This window comes from Kogia breviceps, chromosome 5 (genome assembly GCF_026419965.1).
Source record: "Kogia breviceps isolate mKogBre1 chromosome 5, mKogBre1 haplotype 1, whole genome shotgun sequence".
NCBI lineage: Eukaryota > Metazoa > Chordata > Mammalia > Artiodactyla > Physeteridae > Kogia > Kogia breviceps.
Window position 1 is genome coordinate 14,934,370 of NC_081314.1, and position 16,686 is coordinate 14,951,055.

The window sequence follows — 16,686 nt, forward strand, 5'->3', positions numbered from 1 at the left end:
TGTAGGTTTTTTTCCTTCATCACTTTAAATATGTCCTGCCACTCCCTTCTGGCTTGTAGAGTTTCTGCTGAAAGATCAGATGTTAGCCTTATGGGGATTCCCTTGTGTGTTATTTGTTGTTTTTCCCTTGCTGCTTTTAATATGTTTTCTTTGTATTTAATATTTGACAGTTTGATTATTATGTGTCTTGGCGTGTTTCTCTTTGGGTTTATCCTGTATGGGACTCTCTGTGCTTCTTGGACTTGATTGATTATTTCCTTTCCTATATTAGGGAAGTTTTCAACTATAATCTCTTCAAATATTTTCTCAGTCCCTTTCTTTTTCTCTTCTTCTTCTGGGACCCCTATAATTCGAATGTTGGTGCGTTTAATTGTTTAATTGTCCCAGAGGTCTCTGAGACTGTCCTCAGTTCTTTTCATTCTTTTTTCTTTCTTCTGCTCTGCAGTAGTTATTTCCACTATTTTATCTTCCAGGTCACTTATCCGTCCTTCTGCCTCAGTTATTCTGCTATTGATCCCATCTAGAGTATTTTTCATTTCATTTATTGTGTTGCTCATCGTTTCTTGCTTCCTCTTTATTTCTTCTAGGTCCCTGTTAACTGTTTCTTGCAAATTGTCTATTCTATTTCCAAGATTTTGCATCATCTTCACCATCATTATTCTAAATTCTCTTTCAGGTAGATTGGCTATTACCTCTTCATCTGTTAGGTCTGGTGTGTTTTTATCTTGCTCCTTCATCTGTTGTGTGTTTTTCTGTCTTCTCATTTCGCTTATCTTACTGTGTTTGGGGTCTCCTTTTTGCACGCTGCAGGTTCGTAGTTCCTGTTGTTTTTGGTGGCTGTCTCCAGTGGCTAAGGTTGGTTCAGTGGGTTGAGTAGACTCCCTGGTTGGGGGGACTAGTGCCTCTGTTCTGGTGGATGAGGCTGGATCTTGTCTTTCTGGTGGGCAGGTCCTCGTCTGGTGGTGTGTTTGGGGATGTTGGTAACCTTATTATGATTTTAGGCAGCCTCTCTGCTAATGGATGGGGCTGTAGACCTGTCTTGCTTTCTGTTGGGGATAGGGTGTCCAGCACTGTTCTTTGCTGGTCCTTGAATGAAGCTGGGTCTTGGTGTTGAGATGGAGATCTCTGGGAGATTTTCGCCGTCTGATATTACGTGGAGCTGGGAGGTCTCTTGTGGACTAGTGTCTTGAGGTTGGTTCTCCCACCTCAGGGACACCGCCCTGGTGCCTGGCTGGGGCGCCAAGAACCTTTAATCCACACGGCTCAAAATAAAAGGTAGAATAAATAGAAAGGAAAGAAAAGGAAGGAAGGAGGGAGGGAGGGAAGGAAGGAAGTAAGGAAGGAAGGAATGAAGGAAGGAAGCAAGAAAGGAAGGAAGGAAGGTGCAGAGGAAGAAAGGGAGGAAGGAAGAGAGGAAGGGAGGAAAGAAGGGGGGAAGGAAGGAAGAAAGGGAAGAAAGGAAGGAAGAAAGGAAGAAAGAAAGGGAGAAGACAGAGTAGTATAAAGTATAGTTATTAAAATAAAAAATAATTATTAAGAAGAAAAATTTCCTTTTAAAAAAAAAAAAAAAGAAAAAAGAAAAACAGGTCGGTCTAACCCTAGGACAAATGGTGAAAGCAAAGCTATACAGACAAAATCTCACACAGCAGCACACACATACACACTCACATAAAGAAAAAAAAGGGGAAAATAATAGTATATCTTGCTCCCAAAGTCCACCTCCTCAACTTGGGATGATTCGTTGTCTATTCAGGTTTTCAACAGATGCAGGGCCCTTCAAGTTGATTGTGGAGCTTTAATCCACCACTTCTGAGGCTGCTGGGAGAGACCTCCCCCTCTCCTCTCTGTTCGCACAGCTCCTGGGGTTCAGCTTTGGACTTGGTCCCGCCTCTGCGTGTAGGTTTTCCGAGGGCGACTGCCCTTCGCTCAGACAGGACGATGTTAAAGGAGCAGTTGATTCGGGGGCTCCAGCTCACTCAGGCTGCGGGGAGGGAGTGGCACGGGGGCAGAGCGAGTCCGCGGCGGCAGAGGCCGACGTGACGCTGCACAGGCCCAAGGCGCGCCGTGCGTTCTCCCGGGGAAGCTGTCCCTGGATCCCGGGACCCCGGCAGTGGCGGACTGAACGGACTCCCGGGAGGGCCGGTGTGGAGAGTGACCTGTGCTCACACACAGGCCTCTTGGTGGTGGCAGCAGCAACCTTAGCGTCCGACACCCGTCTCTACTGTCCGTGCCGACAGCCGCGGCTCGCGCCTGTTTCTGGAGTTCCTCTACGCGGTGCTCTTAATCCCCTCACCTCACACGCGAGGAAGCAAAGAGGCAAGAAAAAGTCTCTTGTCTCTTCGGCAGCTCCGCGCCCGCTTCTGGGGCTCCTTTAAGTGGCGCACTTAATCCCCTCTCCTCGCGCCCAGGCAGCAAAGAGGGAGGAAAAGGTCTCTTGCCTCTTTGGCAGCTCCAGACTTCTCCCGAACTCCCTCCCGGCCAGCCGTGTCGCACTAGCCCCCTTCAAGCTGTCTTCACTCTGCCAACTCCAGACCTTTCCCTGGGATCCGACTGAAGCCCGAGCCTCAGCTCCCGGCCCCGCCCGCCCCGGCTGGCGAGCAGACGAGCCTCTCGGGCTGGTGAGTGCTGGTCGGTACAGATCCTCTGTGGGAATCTCTCTGCTTTGCCCTCCGCACCCCTGTGGCTGCGCTCTCCTCCGCGGCTCCAGAGCTTCCCCCTCCGGCGCCCGCAGTCTCCGCCCGCGAAGGGGCTTCTAGTGTGTGGGAGTCTTTCCTCCTTCACGGCTCCCTCCCACTGGCGTAGGTCCCGTCCCTATTCTTTTGTCCCTGTTTATTCTTTTTTCTTTTGCCCTACCCAGATATGTGGGGAGTTTCTTGCCTTTTTGGAGGTCTGAGGTCTTCTGCCAGCGTTCAGTGGGTGTTCTATAGGAGAAGTTCCACGTGTAGATGTATTTCTGATGTCTCTGTGAGGAGGAAGGAGATCTCCGCGTCTTACTCTTCCGCCATCTTTTCTAAGTACTTTTTGATTTCCTCTGATTTCTTCAGTGATCACTTCGTTATTAAGTAGTGTATTGTTTAGCCTCCATGTGTTTGTATTTTTTACAGATCTTTTCCTGTAATTGATATCTAGTCTCATAGCGTTGTGGTCAGAAAAGATATTTGATATGATTTCAATTTTCTTAAATTTGCCAAGGCTAGATTTGTGACCCAAGATATGATCGATCCTGGAGAATGTTCCATGAGCACTTGAGAAAAATGTGTATTCTGTTGTTTTTGGATGGAATGTCCTATAAATATCAAGTAAATCCATCTTGTATAATGTATCATTTAAAGCTTGTGTTTCCTTATTTATTTTCATTTTGGATGATCTGTCCATTGGTGACAGTGGGGTGTTAAAGTCCCCTACTATAAGTGTGTTACTGTCAATTTCCCCTTTTATGGCTGTTAGTATTTGCCTTATGTATTGAGGTGCACCTATGTTGGGTGCATAAATATTTACAATTGTTATATTTTCTTCATGGATCGATCCCTTGATCATTATGTATTGTCCTTCTTTGTCTCTTGTGGTAGTTTTAATTTTAAAGTCTATTTTGTCTGATATGAGAATTGCTACTCCAGCTTTCTTCTGATTTCCATTTGCATGGAATATCTTTTTCCATCCCCTCACTTTCAGCCTGTAAGTGTCCCTAGGTCTGAAGTGGGTCTCTTGTAGACAGCATACATATGGGTCCTGTTTTTGTATCCATTCAGCCAGTCTGTGTCTTTTGGTGGGAGCATTTAATCCATTTACATTTAAGGTAATTATCAATATGTATGTTCCTATTACCATTTACTTAATTGTTTCGGGTTGTTCTTGTAGGTCTTTTCCTTCTCTTATGTTTCTTGCTTAGAGAAGTTCCTTTAGCATTTGTTGTAAAGCTGGTTTGGTGGTGCTGAACTCTCTCAGCTTTTGCTTGTCTGTAAAGGTTTTAATTTCTCCATCAAATCTGAATGAGATCCTTGCTGGGTAGAGTAATCTTGGTTGTAGGTTTTTTTCCTTCATCACTTTAAATATGTCCTGCCACTCCCTTCTGGCTTGTAGAGTTTCTGCTGAAAGATCAGATGTTAGCCTTATGGGGATTCCCTTGTGTGTTATTTGTTGTTTTTCCCTTGCTGCTTTTAATATGTTTTCTTTGTATTTAATTTTTGACAGTTTGATTATTATGTGTCTCGGCATGTTTTTCCTTGGGTTTATCCTGTATGGGACTCTCTGTGCTTCCTGGACTTGGTTGACTATTTCCTTTCCTATATTAGGGAAGTTTTCAACTATAATCTCTTCAAATATTTTCTCAGTTCCTTTCTTTTTCTCTTCTTCTTCTGGGACCCCTATGATTCGAATGTTGGTGCGTTTAATGTTGTCCCAGAGATCTCTGAGACTGTCCTCAGTTCTTTTCATTCTTTTTTCTTTCTTCTGCTCTGCAGTAGTTATTTCCACTATTTTATCTTCCAGGTCACTTATCCGTCCTTCTGCCTCAGTTATTCTGCTACTGATCCCGTCTAGAGTATTTTTCATTTCATTTATTGTGTTGCTCATCGTTACTTGCTTCCTCTTTATTTCTTCTAGGTCCTTGTTAACTGTTTCTTGCAAATTGTCTATTCTATTTCCAAGATTTTGCATCATCTTCACCATCATTATTCTAAATTCTCTTTCAGGTAGATTGGCTATTACCTCTTCATCTGTTAGGTCTGGTGTGTTTTTATCTTGCTCCTTCATCTGTTGTGTGTTTTTCTGTCTTCTCATTTCGCTTATCTTACTGTGTTTGGGGTCTCCTTTTTGCACGCTGCAGGTTCGTAGTTCCTGTTGTTTTTGGTGGCTGTCCCCAGTGGCTAAGGTTGGTTCAGTGGGTTGAGTAGATTCCCTGGTTGGGGGGACTAGTGCCTCTGTTCTGGTGGATGAGGCTGGATCTTGTCTTTCTGATGGGCAGGTCCTCGTCTGGTGGTGTGTTTGGGGATGTTGGTAACCTTATTATGATTTTAGGCAGCCTCTCTGCTAATGGATGGGGCTGTAGACCTGTCTTGCTCTTTGTTGGGGATAGGGTGTCCAGCACTGTTCTTTGCTGGTCCTTGAGTGAAGCTGGGTCTTGGTGTTGAGATGGAGATCTCTGGGAGATTTTCGCCGTCTGATATTACGTGGAGCTGGGAGGTCTCTTGTGGACTAGTGTCTTGAGGTTGGTTCTCCCACCTCAGGGACACCGCCCTGGTGCCTGGCTGGGGTGCCAAGAACCTTTAATCCACACGGCTCAAAATAAAAGGTAGAATAAATAGAGAGGAAAGAAAAGGAAGGAAGGAGGGAGGGAGGGAAGGAAGGAAGAAAGGAAGGAAGGAATGAAGGAAGGAAGCAAGAAAGGAAGGAAGGAAGGTGCAGAGGAAGAAAGGGAGGAAGGAAGAGAGGAAAGGAGGAAGAAAGGAAGGAAGGAGGGAAGAAAGGAAGGAAGAAAGGAAGAAAGAAAGGGAGAAGACAGTAGTATAAAGTATAGTTATTAAAATAAAAAATAATTATTAAGAAGTAAAATTTCCTTTAAAAAAAAAACAGAAAAATGGGTCGGTCTAACCCTAGGACAAATGGTGAAAGCAAAGCTATACAGACAAAATCTCACACAGCAGCACACACATACACACTCACAAAAAGAAAAAAAAGGGGAAAATAATAGTATATCTTGCTCCCAAAGTCCACCTCCTCAACTTGGGATGATTCGTTGTCTATTCAGGTTTTCAACAGATGCAGGGCCCTTCAAGTTGATTGTGGAGCTTTAATCCACCACTTCTGAGGCTGCTGGGAGAGACCTCCCCCTCTCCTCTCTGTTCGCACAGCTCCTGGGGTTCAGCTTTGGACTTGGTCCCGCCTCTGCGTGTAGGTTGTCCGAGGGCGACTGCCCTTCGCTCAGACAGGACGATGTTAAAGGAGCAGTTGATTCGGGGGCTCCAGTTCACTCAGGCTGGGGGAGGGAGTGGCACGGGGGCGGGGCGAGTCCGCGGCGGCAGAGGCCGACGTGACGCTGCACAGGCCCAAGGCGCGCCGTGCGTTCTCCCGGGGAAGCTGTCCCTGGATCCCGGGACCCCGGCAGTGGCAGACTGCACGGGCTCCCGGGAGGGCCGGTGTGGAGAGTGACCTGTGCTCACACACAGGCCTCTTGGTGGTGGCAGCAGCAACCTTAGCGTCCGACACCCGTCTCTACTGTCCGTGCCGACAGCCGCGGCTCGCGCCCGTTTCTGGAGCTCCTCTACGCAGTGCTCTTAATCCCCTCACCTCACACCGGAGGAAGCAAAGAGGCAAGAAAAAGTCTCTTGTCTCTTCGGCAGCTCCGCGCCCGCTTCTAGGGCTCCTTTAAGCGGCGCACTTAATCCCCTCTCCTTGCGCCCAGGCAGCAAAGAGGGAGGAAAAGGTCTCTTGCCTCTTTGGCAGCTCCAGACTTCTCCCGAACTCCCTCCCGGCCAGCCGTGGCGCACTAGCCCCCTTCAAGCTGTCTTCACTCTGCCAACTCCAGACCTTTCCCTGGGATCCGACTGAAGCCCGAGCCTCAGCTCCCGGCCCCGCCCGCCCCGGCGGGCGAGCAGACAAGCCTCTCGGGCTGGTGAGTGCCGGTCGGCACCGATCCTCTGCGGGAATCTCTCCGCTTTGCCCTCCGCACCCCTGTGGCTGCGCTCTCCTCCGCGGCTCCGGAGCTTCCCCCTCCGGCGCCCGCAGTCTCCGCCCGCGAAGGGGCTTCTAGTGTGTGGGAGTCTTTCCTCCTTCACGGCTCCCTCCCACTGGCGTAGGTCCCGTCCCTATTCTTTTGTCCCTGTTTATTCTTTTTTCTTTTGCCCTACCCAGATATGTGGGGAGTTTCTTGCCTTTTTGGAGGTCTGAGGTCTTCTGCCAGCGTTCAGTGGGTGTTCTATAGGAGAAGTTCCACGTGTAGATGTATTTCTGATGTCTCTGTGAGGAGGAAGGAGATCTCCGCGTCTTACTCTTCCGCCATCTTTAAGCCGTCTCGGTGTAAGACTTTTTAAACTTCTGCACACCCAGAATAAGAAAATGCCTGTATCTTCTCTAGGTCACTCTTTCCTCTCCTTTAGTATATTTGTTGTTGACTTCTGTTGATTATTAATCTGTTTTATATTTAAATGTCATCTGCCTCCATTCTTTTTCTTACTTCATTTCCCCGTACTGCTTCCAGTTATCTTTCTAAAACATGGATTCCATCTTGTCAGCTCCCAGTCTAAGGATAAAGTCCAAATGACTTGGTGTGGAATGCAAGCGTTTCCAAGACCAGCCTTAGCTAATGTTATGAGATATCTCCAGTAACGCTGGTCTACTCACCATTTTCTAGAGAAGCCCTGAATGTTCACAGAGCCTTACCTAATTCAGCTGGTCCTTCTGCCTGCAGTATTCTTTATTCTGCCATTTTGACTTCTTTTCCTCTGGAGAATTACTCATCTTTCAAGGCTTATTAGCACAGTTATTTACTCTGAGAAGCTCTCTTCAGACATTCATTTCACCTCTAGACAGAGCTAGTCATTTTCATCCTGTTCCTTCCCTCGCTTTTTGCCTCTATTATGGCCTTCATGTTGAATAATAATGAACGTGTCTCCGGAAATTTTTATCCCTGAAATGTTGATGTTTGGGGCAGGAACTATGTGTTACCCCCTCCCCCAAACAGACACACGTTAGCAAGCAGGACAGCGCCTTGCCTATACTAGATGCTTAATACATGTTGCAGTGAGTGTAAATACATTCCTCTTCCCACTGTAATATTTAAAATATTTCTATATGCATAGATTTACAATATACATTACATAAACTTTGACTTGCATGTGTAGGCTTACATCTATATAACATTTTTATTAGTTTTCCTTTAACTTTTATATAATGTTATATGCTGTTTGTCTGACAATTTATTATTAAATGTTATATGTTGAATATCTTAGACTTCGGCTTACTTTATTTATTTTTCCTCTCACTGGATTGTCCTTGCTTTTGACATAGGTTGAAACTTTGAAATTAGTTTTAAACTTTCTTCACTAAATTAGGTATATCTTGAAGACGAAAATTGTCTTATCTTTGGCTCTAGTAAAGTTTGTTTACACATCTTTATACTCCCCACAGGGCCTCCCATGTAGTAGGCATACAAAATAAATATTTGTAAAGGTAAAGCTCAATACCAGTGCTGTAGTAATATTTGACTACTTTTCCATACTTTTAATTTTTTGACTAAGCAGTAGTTTTCTCCTTTTAATACGTCCTACTAAGTCCACTTTCATTAGCTTTATATTAAATCTCTCATGAAGTCATTTCCTGCCCTTAAAGTAGTGTTTCTCAAAGTCAAGACACCTGGGGTGTCTGTTAAAAAAAAATCTAGATTCCTGGGCTTCATTGTAGATCCACTGAATCATAATCTCTAGGGATAAAGCCTGGAAATTGGCATTTTTCAGAGAATGCTGTAGTGATTCTGCCCCCTGGAAATTTAAGGAAAGTGAGAAAAAACAAAAAGTGGGTGAAAAAATGAGCATTCTTTAGCGCCTCTCCCCCCAGCTTTGGCATTTATATGACCTGTCAGGGGTGTGGTGAAGCTGCCTTCTGAAAAGCAAGGCCCCGTATTGACTGGCAGATGCTGTTACTCTCTGAAGGTGTGGCAGCTGGGTTCCTCGTCACCAAACTTCACTCTGGAGGGACATGAAAAAGGTGTGAACTGCATTGATTACTACAGTGGGGGCGACAAACCATACCTCATTTCAGGTGCAGATGACCGTCTTGTGAAAATATGGGACTATCAGGTACAGTTTTTTCATAACTTACTTGCCATATGTTAGATATACTTCTTACTGTTTCTTACAGGACAGTTAAAACTTGGGTTGTTGAACTCTATGTATAGCATAATAACTTAAGGCGTCAGAATTTGCACCTAAACTGTGGTCTCAGACTTTCATTTATATTTGAAAACTAGCAGACAAATGAATAATGTCATGACATCACCATGGTACAATCATTTTGCCACAAAGACTCTTGTAAACCTAGGTATGTTACTACACTTTTTATCTCCAAGAGTATGTTAAATTTTTATTTTTTTGTTTCTCACATCAAAATTTCAATAAACAGTTAATAAAATGAGGCCTAGAAACCAGTTGTACTGAGATACTCAAATTTGTGTTTAAGTACAGGATAAAAATATTAAAGACATTATCTTAGGAATTTAAGGGAATGATACTTAGATGAAGACCACATCTTTCGGGGGTGTGTTGTGTTTTCTTCTTTAAATGTGATAGTTATATTTACATTTGCCTGTACTATCAAATAATTGGAGAAAATGTGTATGCGGTAAGATGGTTCTATTTCAAAAATCTCTGTATTGAATACTGTTTAGATGTCATAACCACTCTTGTTTATTATGTATCTGCGCACTGGGAAAATTAAGGATGAGTTATTGTTTGCCACTAATAAAAGTGTTTTCTGTGTACTGATTACAGAATAAAACATGTGTACAGACACTGGAGGGACACGCCCAAAATGTGTCTTGTGCCAGTTTTCATCCTGAGCTGCCAATTATCATCACAGGTTCAGAAGATGGTAAGTTAGAAATGAATATTTATTCCTGTGTTTAATATCATTACTAAGTGGATATTTAAGCTGGCTAGTGCCCTGCATTTTCATTGGAAGTTTCAAAGGATTATGATATTTTTATTAGAGTAGACTACTTAAGCTATAAAAGAGTAAAGGGGTGTTATTATCATCATCATTCTAATGTGTTTTGACTCTGTTACTTAAATAAGAGGACACCCAGAAGTGCTAGAGAAAAGCTGAAAAAGCCTGTGCTTTGGAGTCTAAAAGCCCGGGGTCAAATTCAGCCTCTGCCCCTTCGTAGATGTGTGGTTTGGGTACATTATGAAATGGGCATAGATATATCTGCCTCATAGGACTACAGTGAAAGAATGTGAAGAAATCACATATAGAAAGCATCTGGCACATAGTGGGCACCGTACCCAGGAATCCTGTCATTATTTCACACTTAAGATCACATTTCTTAGTTTTAGTTTCTTATAAATTTTCTATTATTTATTTATGTTGCTTTATAAAATCACAGACTATAGATCAAGAAATTAAGCTGTCAGGAAGTGTGTTCTGTTTGAATAGAAAGACTTCCATGTGGCTGGTTCCCCTGACAGTTCGTTCTTGGATGTTCAGATTAAAAGGGCATATTCCCATGGTTCTTTTCAGGAACCGTGCGTATCTGGCATTCAAGCACCTACCGCCTTGAGAGCACATTGAATTACGGCATGGAGAGGGTGTGGTGTGTGGCCAGCCTGCGGGGGTCCAACAACGTTGCTTTGGGCTATGATGAAGGGAGCATCATTGTGAAGGTAATCTCTCGTTACACTGTCTCTGAATAGATGGACATAGGGGAAGCAGTTATCTTGCAAGTCACCAGTTTTGTTAAACTGGCACTTCTGTCATTAAGCTCAAGAGATTAAACACCGGAGATTTAAAGTGGGAGAAAGGAGCCCTCCATTAAATGAAAATAGAAAATGTTTATTTTGTCGTGGTTTTATTTTGTTGTGGTTTTATTTTGTTTTCCTTTGCGTTGCTGAGAGTCATTTGTCATTCCTCCAGCTTGGTCGGGAGGAGCCTGCCATGTCCATGGATGCCAATGGAAAGATAATTTGGGCCAAACATTCAGAAGTCCAGCAGGCCAACCTAAAAGCAATGGGAGATGCTGAAATTAAAGATGGAGAAAGATTGCCACTGGCAGTAAAGGATATGGGCAGTTGTGAAATATACCCTCAGACTATCCAGCACAATCCTAACGGGCGGTAAGCCACCACCAGAATCTCTCTGGGCTTCTGTGTATGTTTGCATATCCACAGCATATCCCACCCCTGCCCTTTGGTGGGCATTCCTCATTGAGCTTTTGCCGTGGCCTCACAGTCCTCAACACAGCAGCAGGCAGCCATGCTTCGGATCAGGTTGGCATGCGAGGTGAAGCGTAGTTGCCTTCCTGGCCTTATCCCACCATGCAGTTTTGAACAGTTGAATAGTTTTGTGTTGACTCTTTATTTCAAATGTGTTGGTATGTGTCCTTACGCTCCTTCAAGGCCTAGAATCATGTCTTATCCTGAGACTTAGTGGGTGCTCTCTAAATACTTGCTGACTCATTGCTCTTAAGAAGAGTTGTGAGGTCTTTGTCTTTTGAAAAAGTATTGGGACTGCTAATAATTCTGCTTCTTCTCTGTAGTTTGAATCATCAGCTCTGTTTCTCCCTTAAGATTTGTAAAGCACTGAACATCTTGTGAGAGGAGAGTTTCTAGTACAATAAGTTTAAACCTGTGAGTTTTAAAAATTATTTTACAATAGATCTTGGCATTTTATAATGCTGTCCTAAGCATTAAAAAAGAGTATATAAACCAAGTACGCTGCCTAGTTCAGTAAATGGTATCCATAATTACTTGTAATAAAATTTTCTTATGAAGATTAAGAACGCATTGCATTTTTTCCCCTTAATATCATAAAATGTTTCTTGCTTAAGTTTTACATTTCACCTTTGGCAATCTAATAACAGCCAATATATCTATTGAGAAAATTTTGACTATGCAACATTCGTTTTTTCTTACATTTAAATGTTAAAATATCCTGTTTATTTTGATAAATTTAACAGTCATTAAAAACTGGGGTAAGATATCTTTATTCATTTGAATGATCAGCTTTAAAATGAAGATAGCCTTGCAACAAGATAGCGCCTTCCTGTGGTGTAAATGTAATGAGCAAACTGCCAGGCATCTTGGTGCTCAACAGATGCTGGTCGAATTAGGGGAATCTTCCCCCCTGTGCCTCCACCCTTTCTCATCTTCCTGACCCTTTGTTTATAAGAGAGGCCACTGCAGTAACATTTTCAGCAGTAACCCCCTCTTCATAATCTGCTTTTGATTTGTTGGGTGGAATATTTATGTCTAGCTCCGTATTCAGAGAAATATATAACTTTAAAAGATAATAGGTTCATTTGTAACAGTCAACTGAAATAACGTTTGCTATTAGAAATATTTCACCATAAAGATGAATCATTGTTTCTTAACTTTTACATGTCATTGGTCCTCTGTACTTCACTCCCTGGGTTCTGTAATTTCTAGGTTTGTTGTGGTGTGTGGTGATGGCGAATATATCATCTACACGGCAATGGCACTGAGAAACAAGAGCTTTGGGTCTGCCCAGGAGTTTGCGTGGGCCCACGATTCTTCAGAGTAAGTTTTGGCTGGGTCATATCCAGCTTGCCCTGATTGCCAATAGGTGTCCTCTGCGCAGCTGTATTAAAGAGGTTTGCAAGGCTCAGTGTAGGCTGTGCTTCACCATGTTAAGGAACAGTTCTCACCAGAGCTGTGTTGGAAGATTGGTCAGGGGCAGCTATGCAACCTGAGCTGCCTCTGCCTTTTCTGTGTTCAGTATTGAGCTGGCTCACTCAATCTGATATAATAATCACATTAAACCGGGGACCCAGCGCCTATTTCCTTGGTGGAGCCCATGGCAGGGCCTGGTACTTACGGGCTGAAGGCAAAGTAGGCCCTCAAATCAAGACCATGGCAGGCCCTCCCCAGGACCTGGCATCCTGAGCTGCTGCTGCCCTTTTCAGAGCTACTGGGGAGAGATGCTAGATTCTGATGTAATCTTGATGAAAACATCAATGAATCTTTTTTAAAAAATATATTTATTGGAGTATAACTGATTTACAATGTTGTGTTGGTTTCTGTTGTACAACAAAGTGAATCAGCTGTATGTATACATATATCTCCATATCTCCTCCCTCTTGTGTCTCCCTCCCACCCCTCTAGGTTGTCACAAAGCATCAAACTGAATCCCTGTTATACAGCAGCTTCCCACTAGCCATCCATTTTACATTTGGTAGTGAATATATGTCAGTGCTACTCGCTCACTTCATCCCAGCTTCCCCTCCCCACCGTGTCCTCAAGTCAGTTCTCTACGTCTGCATGTTTATTCCTGCCCTGCCATTGCAGGTCTGTTTACAACAGCCAGGACATGGAAGCACCCTGAGTGTCCATCAACAGATGAATGGATAAAGAAGATGTGGCACATATATACAATGGAATATTACTCAGCCTTAAAAAGAAACGAAATTGAGTTATTTGTAGTGGATGGACCTAGAGTCTGTCATACAGAGTGAAGTAAGTCAGAAAGAGAAAAACAAATACCGTATGCTAACACATATGTATGGAATCTTAAAAAAAAAAAAAAAGCTTCTGATGAACCTAGGGGCAGGACAGGAATAAAGACACAGATGTAGAGAGTGGACTTGAGGACACGGGGAGGGGGAAGGGTAAGCTGGGATGAAGTGAGACAGTGGCATGGACATACACTACCAAATGTAAAATAGATAGCTAGTGGGAAGCAGCTGCATAGCACAGGGAGGTCATCTCGGTGCTTTGCAACCACCTAAAGGGATGGCATAAGGAGGTTGAGAGGGAGATGCAAGACGGAGGGGATGGGGGATATACGTATGCATATAGCTGATTCACTTTGTTATACAACAGAAACTAACACAATATTTAAAGCAATTATACTCAAACTCATTTTCTGTAATGTTACCTCCCATTTTTTTTTTTTTTTTTTACAATCTTAGGATCCATTTAATTTTATTTAAATATATCATCACCCTCCTTGAGAATCTAAATCAAGGACTTGGGATCCTAATTTGAAAATGAAACGGAACAACACAGAGGAACCTGTTTCCTCAAAACAGTAACAGAATGCCTTTTAGGAACTTACACCTAATTAAGTCTGTTCATTCCTTGCATAAACTTTAAGCATCCTCAAATTTTATACATGTCTAAATAGAGAAAAGGGGAAAAACCACATTTAGCTGCATAATTCAAATAAAAGTATTTCTTTACTCATGTCCCATTCTTAACAAAACAAATTCTGTCTGAATTCAAAATGTTCATAAAATAGTCTCATTAAAAACAGGAAAAATTTACGTCTCAATTATTATAGTCACTGACCGGTTCCATTTTTTTTTTTTTTTAAAAAAAACATCTTTAAGGGAGTATAACTGTTTTACAATAGTGTGTTAGTTTCTCCTTTACAACAAAGTGAACCAGTTATACATATACATATGTTCCCATATCCCTTCCCTCTTGCATCACCCTCTCTCCCACCCTCCCTATCCCACCCCTCTAGGTGGTCACAAAGCACAGAGGTGATCTCCCTGTGCTATGCGGCAGCTTCCCACTAGCTATCTAATTTACTTTTGGTAGTGTATATATGTCCCTGCCACTCTCCCACTTCATCACAGCTTACCCTTCCACCTCCCCATATCCTCAAGTCCATGCTCTAGTAGGTCTGTGTTTTATTCCCGTCCTACCACTAATCTCTTCACGACATTTTTTTTCTTAGATTCCATATATATGTGTTAGCGTACGGTATTTGTTTTTCTCCTTCTGACTTACTTCACTCTGTATGACAGACTTCAGGTCTATCCACCTCATTACAAATAACTCAGTTTCATTTCTTTTTATGGCTGAGTAATATTACATTGTATATATGTGCCACATCTTCTTTATCCATTCATCTGTTGATGGACACTTAGGTTGCTTCCATGTCCTGGCTATTGTAAATAGAGCTGCAATGAACATTTTGGTACATGACTCTTTTTGAATTATGGTTTTCTCAGGGTATATGCCCAGTAGTGGGATTGCTAGGTCGTATGGTAGTTCTATTTGTAGTTTTTTAAGGAACCTCCATACTGTTCTCCATAGTGGCTGTATCAATTTACATTCCCACCAGCAGTGCAAGAGTGTTCCCTTTTCTCCACACCCTCTCCAGCATTTATTGTTTCTAGAGTTTTGGATGATGGCCAATCTGACCGGTGTGAGATGATATCTCATTGTAGTTTTGATTTGCATTTCTCTAATGATTAATGATGTTGAGCATTCTTTCATGGGTTTGTTGGCAATCTGTATCTCTTCTTTGGAGAAGTGTCTATTTAGTTCTTCTGCCCATTTTTGGATTGGGTTGTTTGTTTTTTTGTTATTGAGCTGCCTGAGTTGCTTATAAATTTTGGATATTAATCCTTTGTCAGTTGCTTCATTTGCAAATATTTTCTCCCATTCTGAGGGTTGTCTTTTGGTCTTGTTTATGGTATCCTTTGCTGTGCAAAAGCTTTTACGTTTAAGATCTTTGATTTGATTTAATTTAATCCTCAAAACATTTATTTCTCCATTATTTTCTTGCATTTAGTCCTGCTTGTAAGAAGACTCTTGTTAATACAGTTTTTATTCCTCTCTATATTATTTATTTTTCTCCTCTCTGGTAGTATCTAGGAATAAAAAGAATTCTTTGTGAAACTATAAGGTATGAATTATTTACCATTTATTTATTTATCATTGAGTTCACTGATACTCATTTTCAGCCAGATTAGGGCTTGGTTTATCTTTTTAATTTTGGGGTCTTTAACTTTGGGAAATTGTCTTTTACTGTTTCTTAATTTCTTCCTTTTCTTTGAACATCTGGTGTTTAATTTCACCATTTCCCCCTCTCTTATCACTAATCTACACTTCCATTCTGCCTCTCTCTCCAATGGCATCTGTTTTACTGCTTTTGGTGTATATCCCTGCCATATATAGTGTTTTTGATTATGTACGTATTTTTTCCTCTTTTTCTAGACCTCAGGTGCAGAAGTGAGTTTATCAGACTCCTTAGTTCATGAACATTATCATTATTTGTCTATTCAGGGCACCTCTCTTGTTTCATTTATTCCATTTTTTTCCCTCAACTACTCCAACTCCTTTCTCATCATCCTCGGACATTACTTTGTGCTCTTATAAAATGTGTGGGGTTGTTCAGCTATGAAGATGTTTTCAACTTACATTTCACTTCACAGCTTGTACGTCTTACACTTTTCTCTGAGCACTGGCTTTACAATTTTTTTTAAAAATTGAGGTACAGTTGATTTCCAATATTATATTAGTTTCAAGAGTACAACAAAGGGATTCAAAATTTTTATAGATTATACTCCATTTATAGTTATTATAAAATATTATAAAATATTCCATTTTGATTCCTGTTTGGTGCATGTAATAAACTTCAGGGCTTACACATTTTTTTTCAGACACTGAATTACATCTTTACAGTTTTCTTAGTTTTGTTTTCCCCATATTTTGTGTTGCCTCTTCTGCCAGCAGTGTGTAACTTAAGCCTCAGTGTTGCATAGTAAGATGCATGCTTTTTATTTTTTAACAAAAGGTCACTGAGAGATTTCCTAAATAAACGCATTCATGCACAGTTCCATATACTAAAAGGTACTTTGTTACCATCTTAAGCATGGTCGCCTTACCTCTCTCAACATACCTCTCCCTCCGTTTTGATAGTTTCCTCTTTTCAGCTTTATCCAGCCCAGACCCTGTTTAGCATCTTGCCCGTCTTGAGCAAAGCACTTGTCAGATCACTTCCTCATATACTCCCAAGTATCCAACCACAGCCCCGTTTCAAGGCAGAGGCCTGAGTGTATATGATTTTTTAAGTTGTTGCCAAACATGGCTGATAATGAGCCACTTATAATAAAAGTTTTTATTTTTTAAGTTACTTTTATTGAGGTATAATTTATACCAAATAAAATGCACTGTTTTAAGTGTATATTTCAGTGAATTTGGACAAATGGATATAATCCGTAAC

The 16,686-nt window shown here is 42.0% G+C and overlaps 1 protein-coding gene across 1 annotated transcript in view; it reads left to right on the plus strand.

The window, feature by feature from the left end:
• COPB2 (COPI coat complex subunit beta 2) overlaps positions 1-16,686 on the plus strand; it is a 59,797-nt gene that overhangs the window by 14,524 nt on the left and 28,587 nt on the right. Inside the window, exons 6-10 of the mRNA XM_059065162.2 lie at positions 8,646-8,792; positions 9,483-9,582; positions 10,231-10,373; positions 10,624-10,823; positions 12,135-12,245. Coding sequence (XP_058921145.1) covers positions 8,646-8,792; positions 9,483-9,582; positions 10,231-10,373; positions 10,624-10,823; positions 12,135-12,245 — 701 coding nt within the window. The remainder of the gene's footprint in view (positions 1-8,645; positions 8,793-9,482; positions 9,583-10,230; positions 10,374-10,623; positions 10,824-12,134; positions 12,246-16,686) is intronic.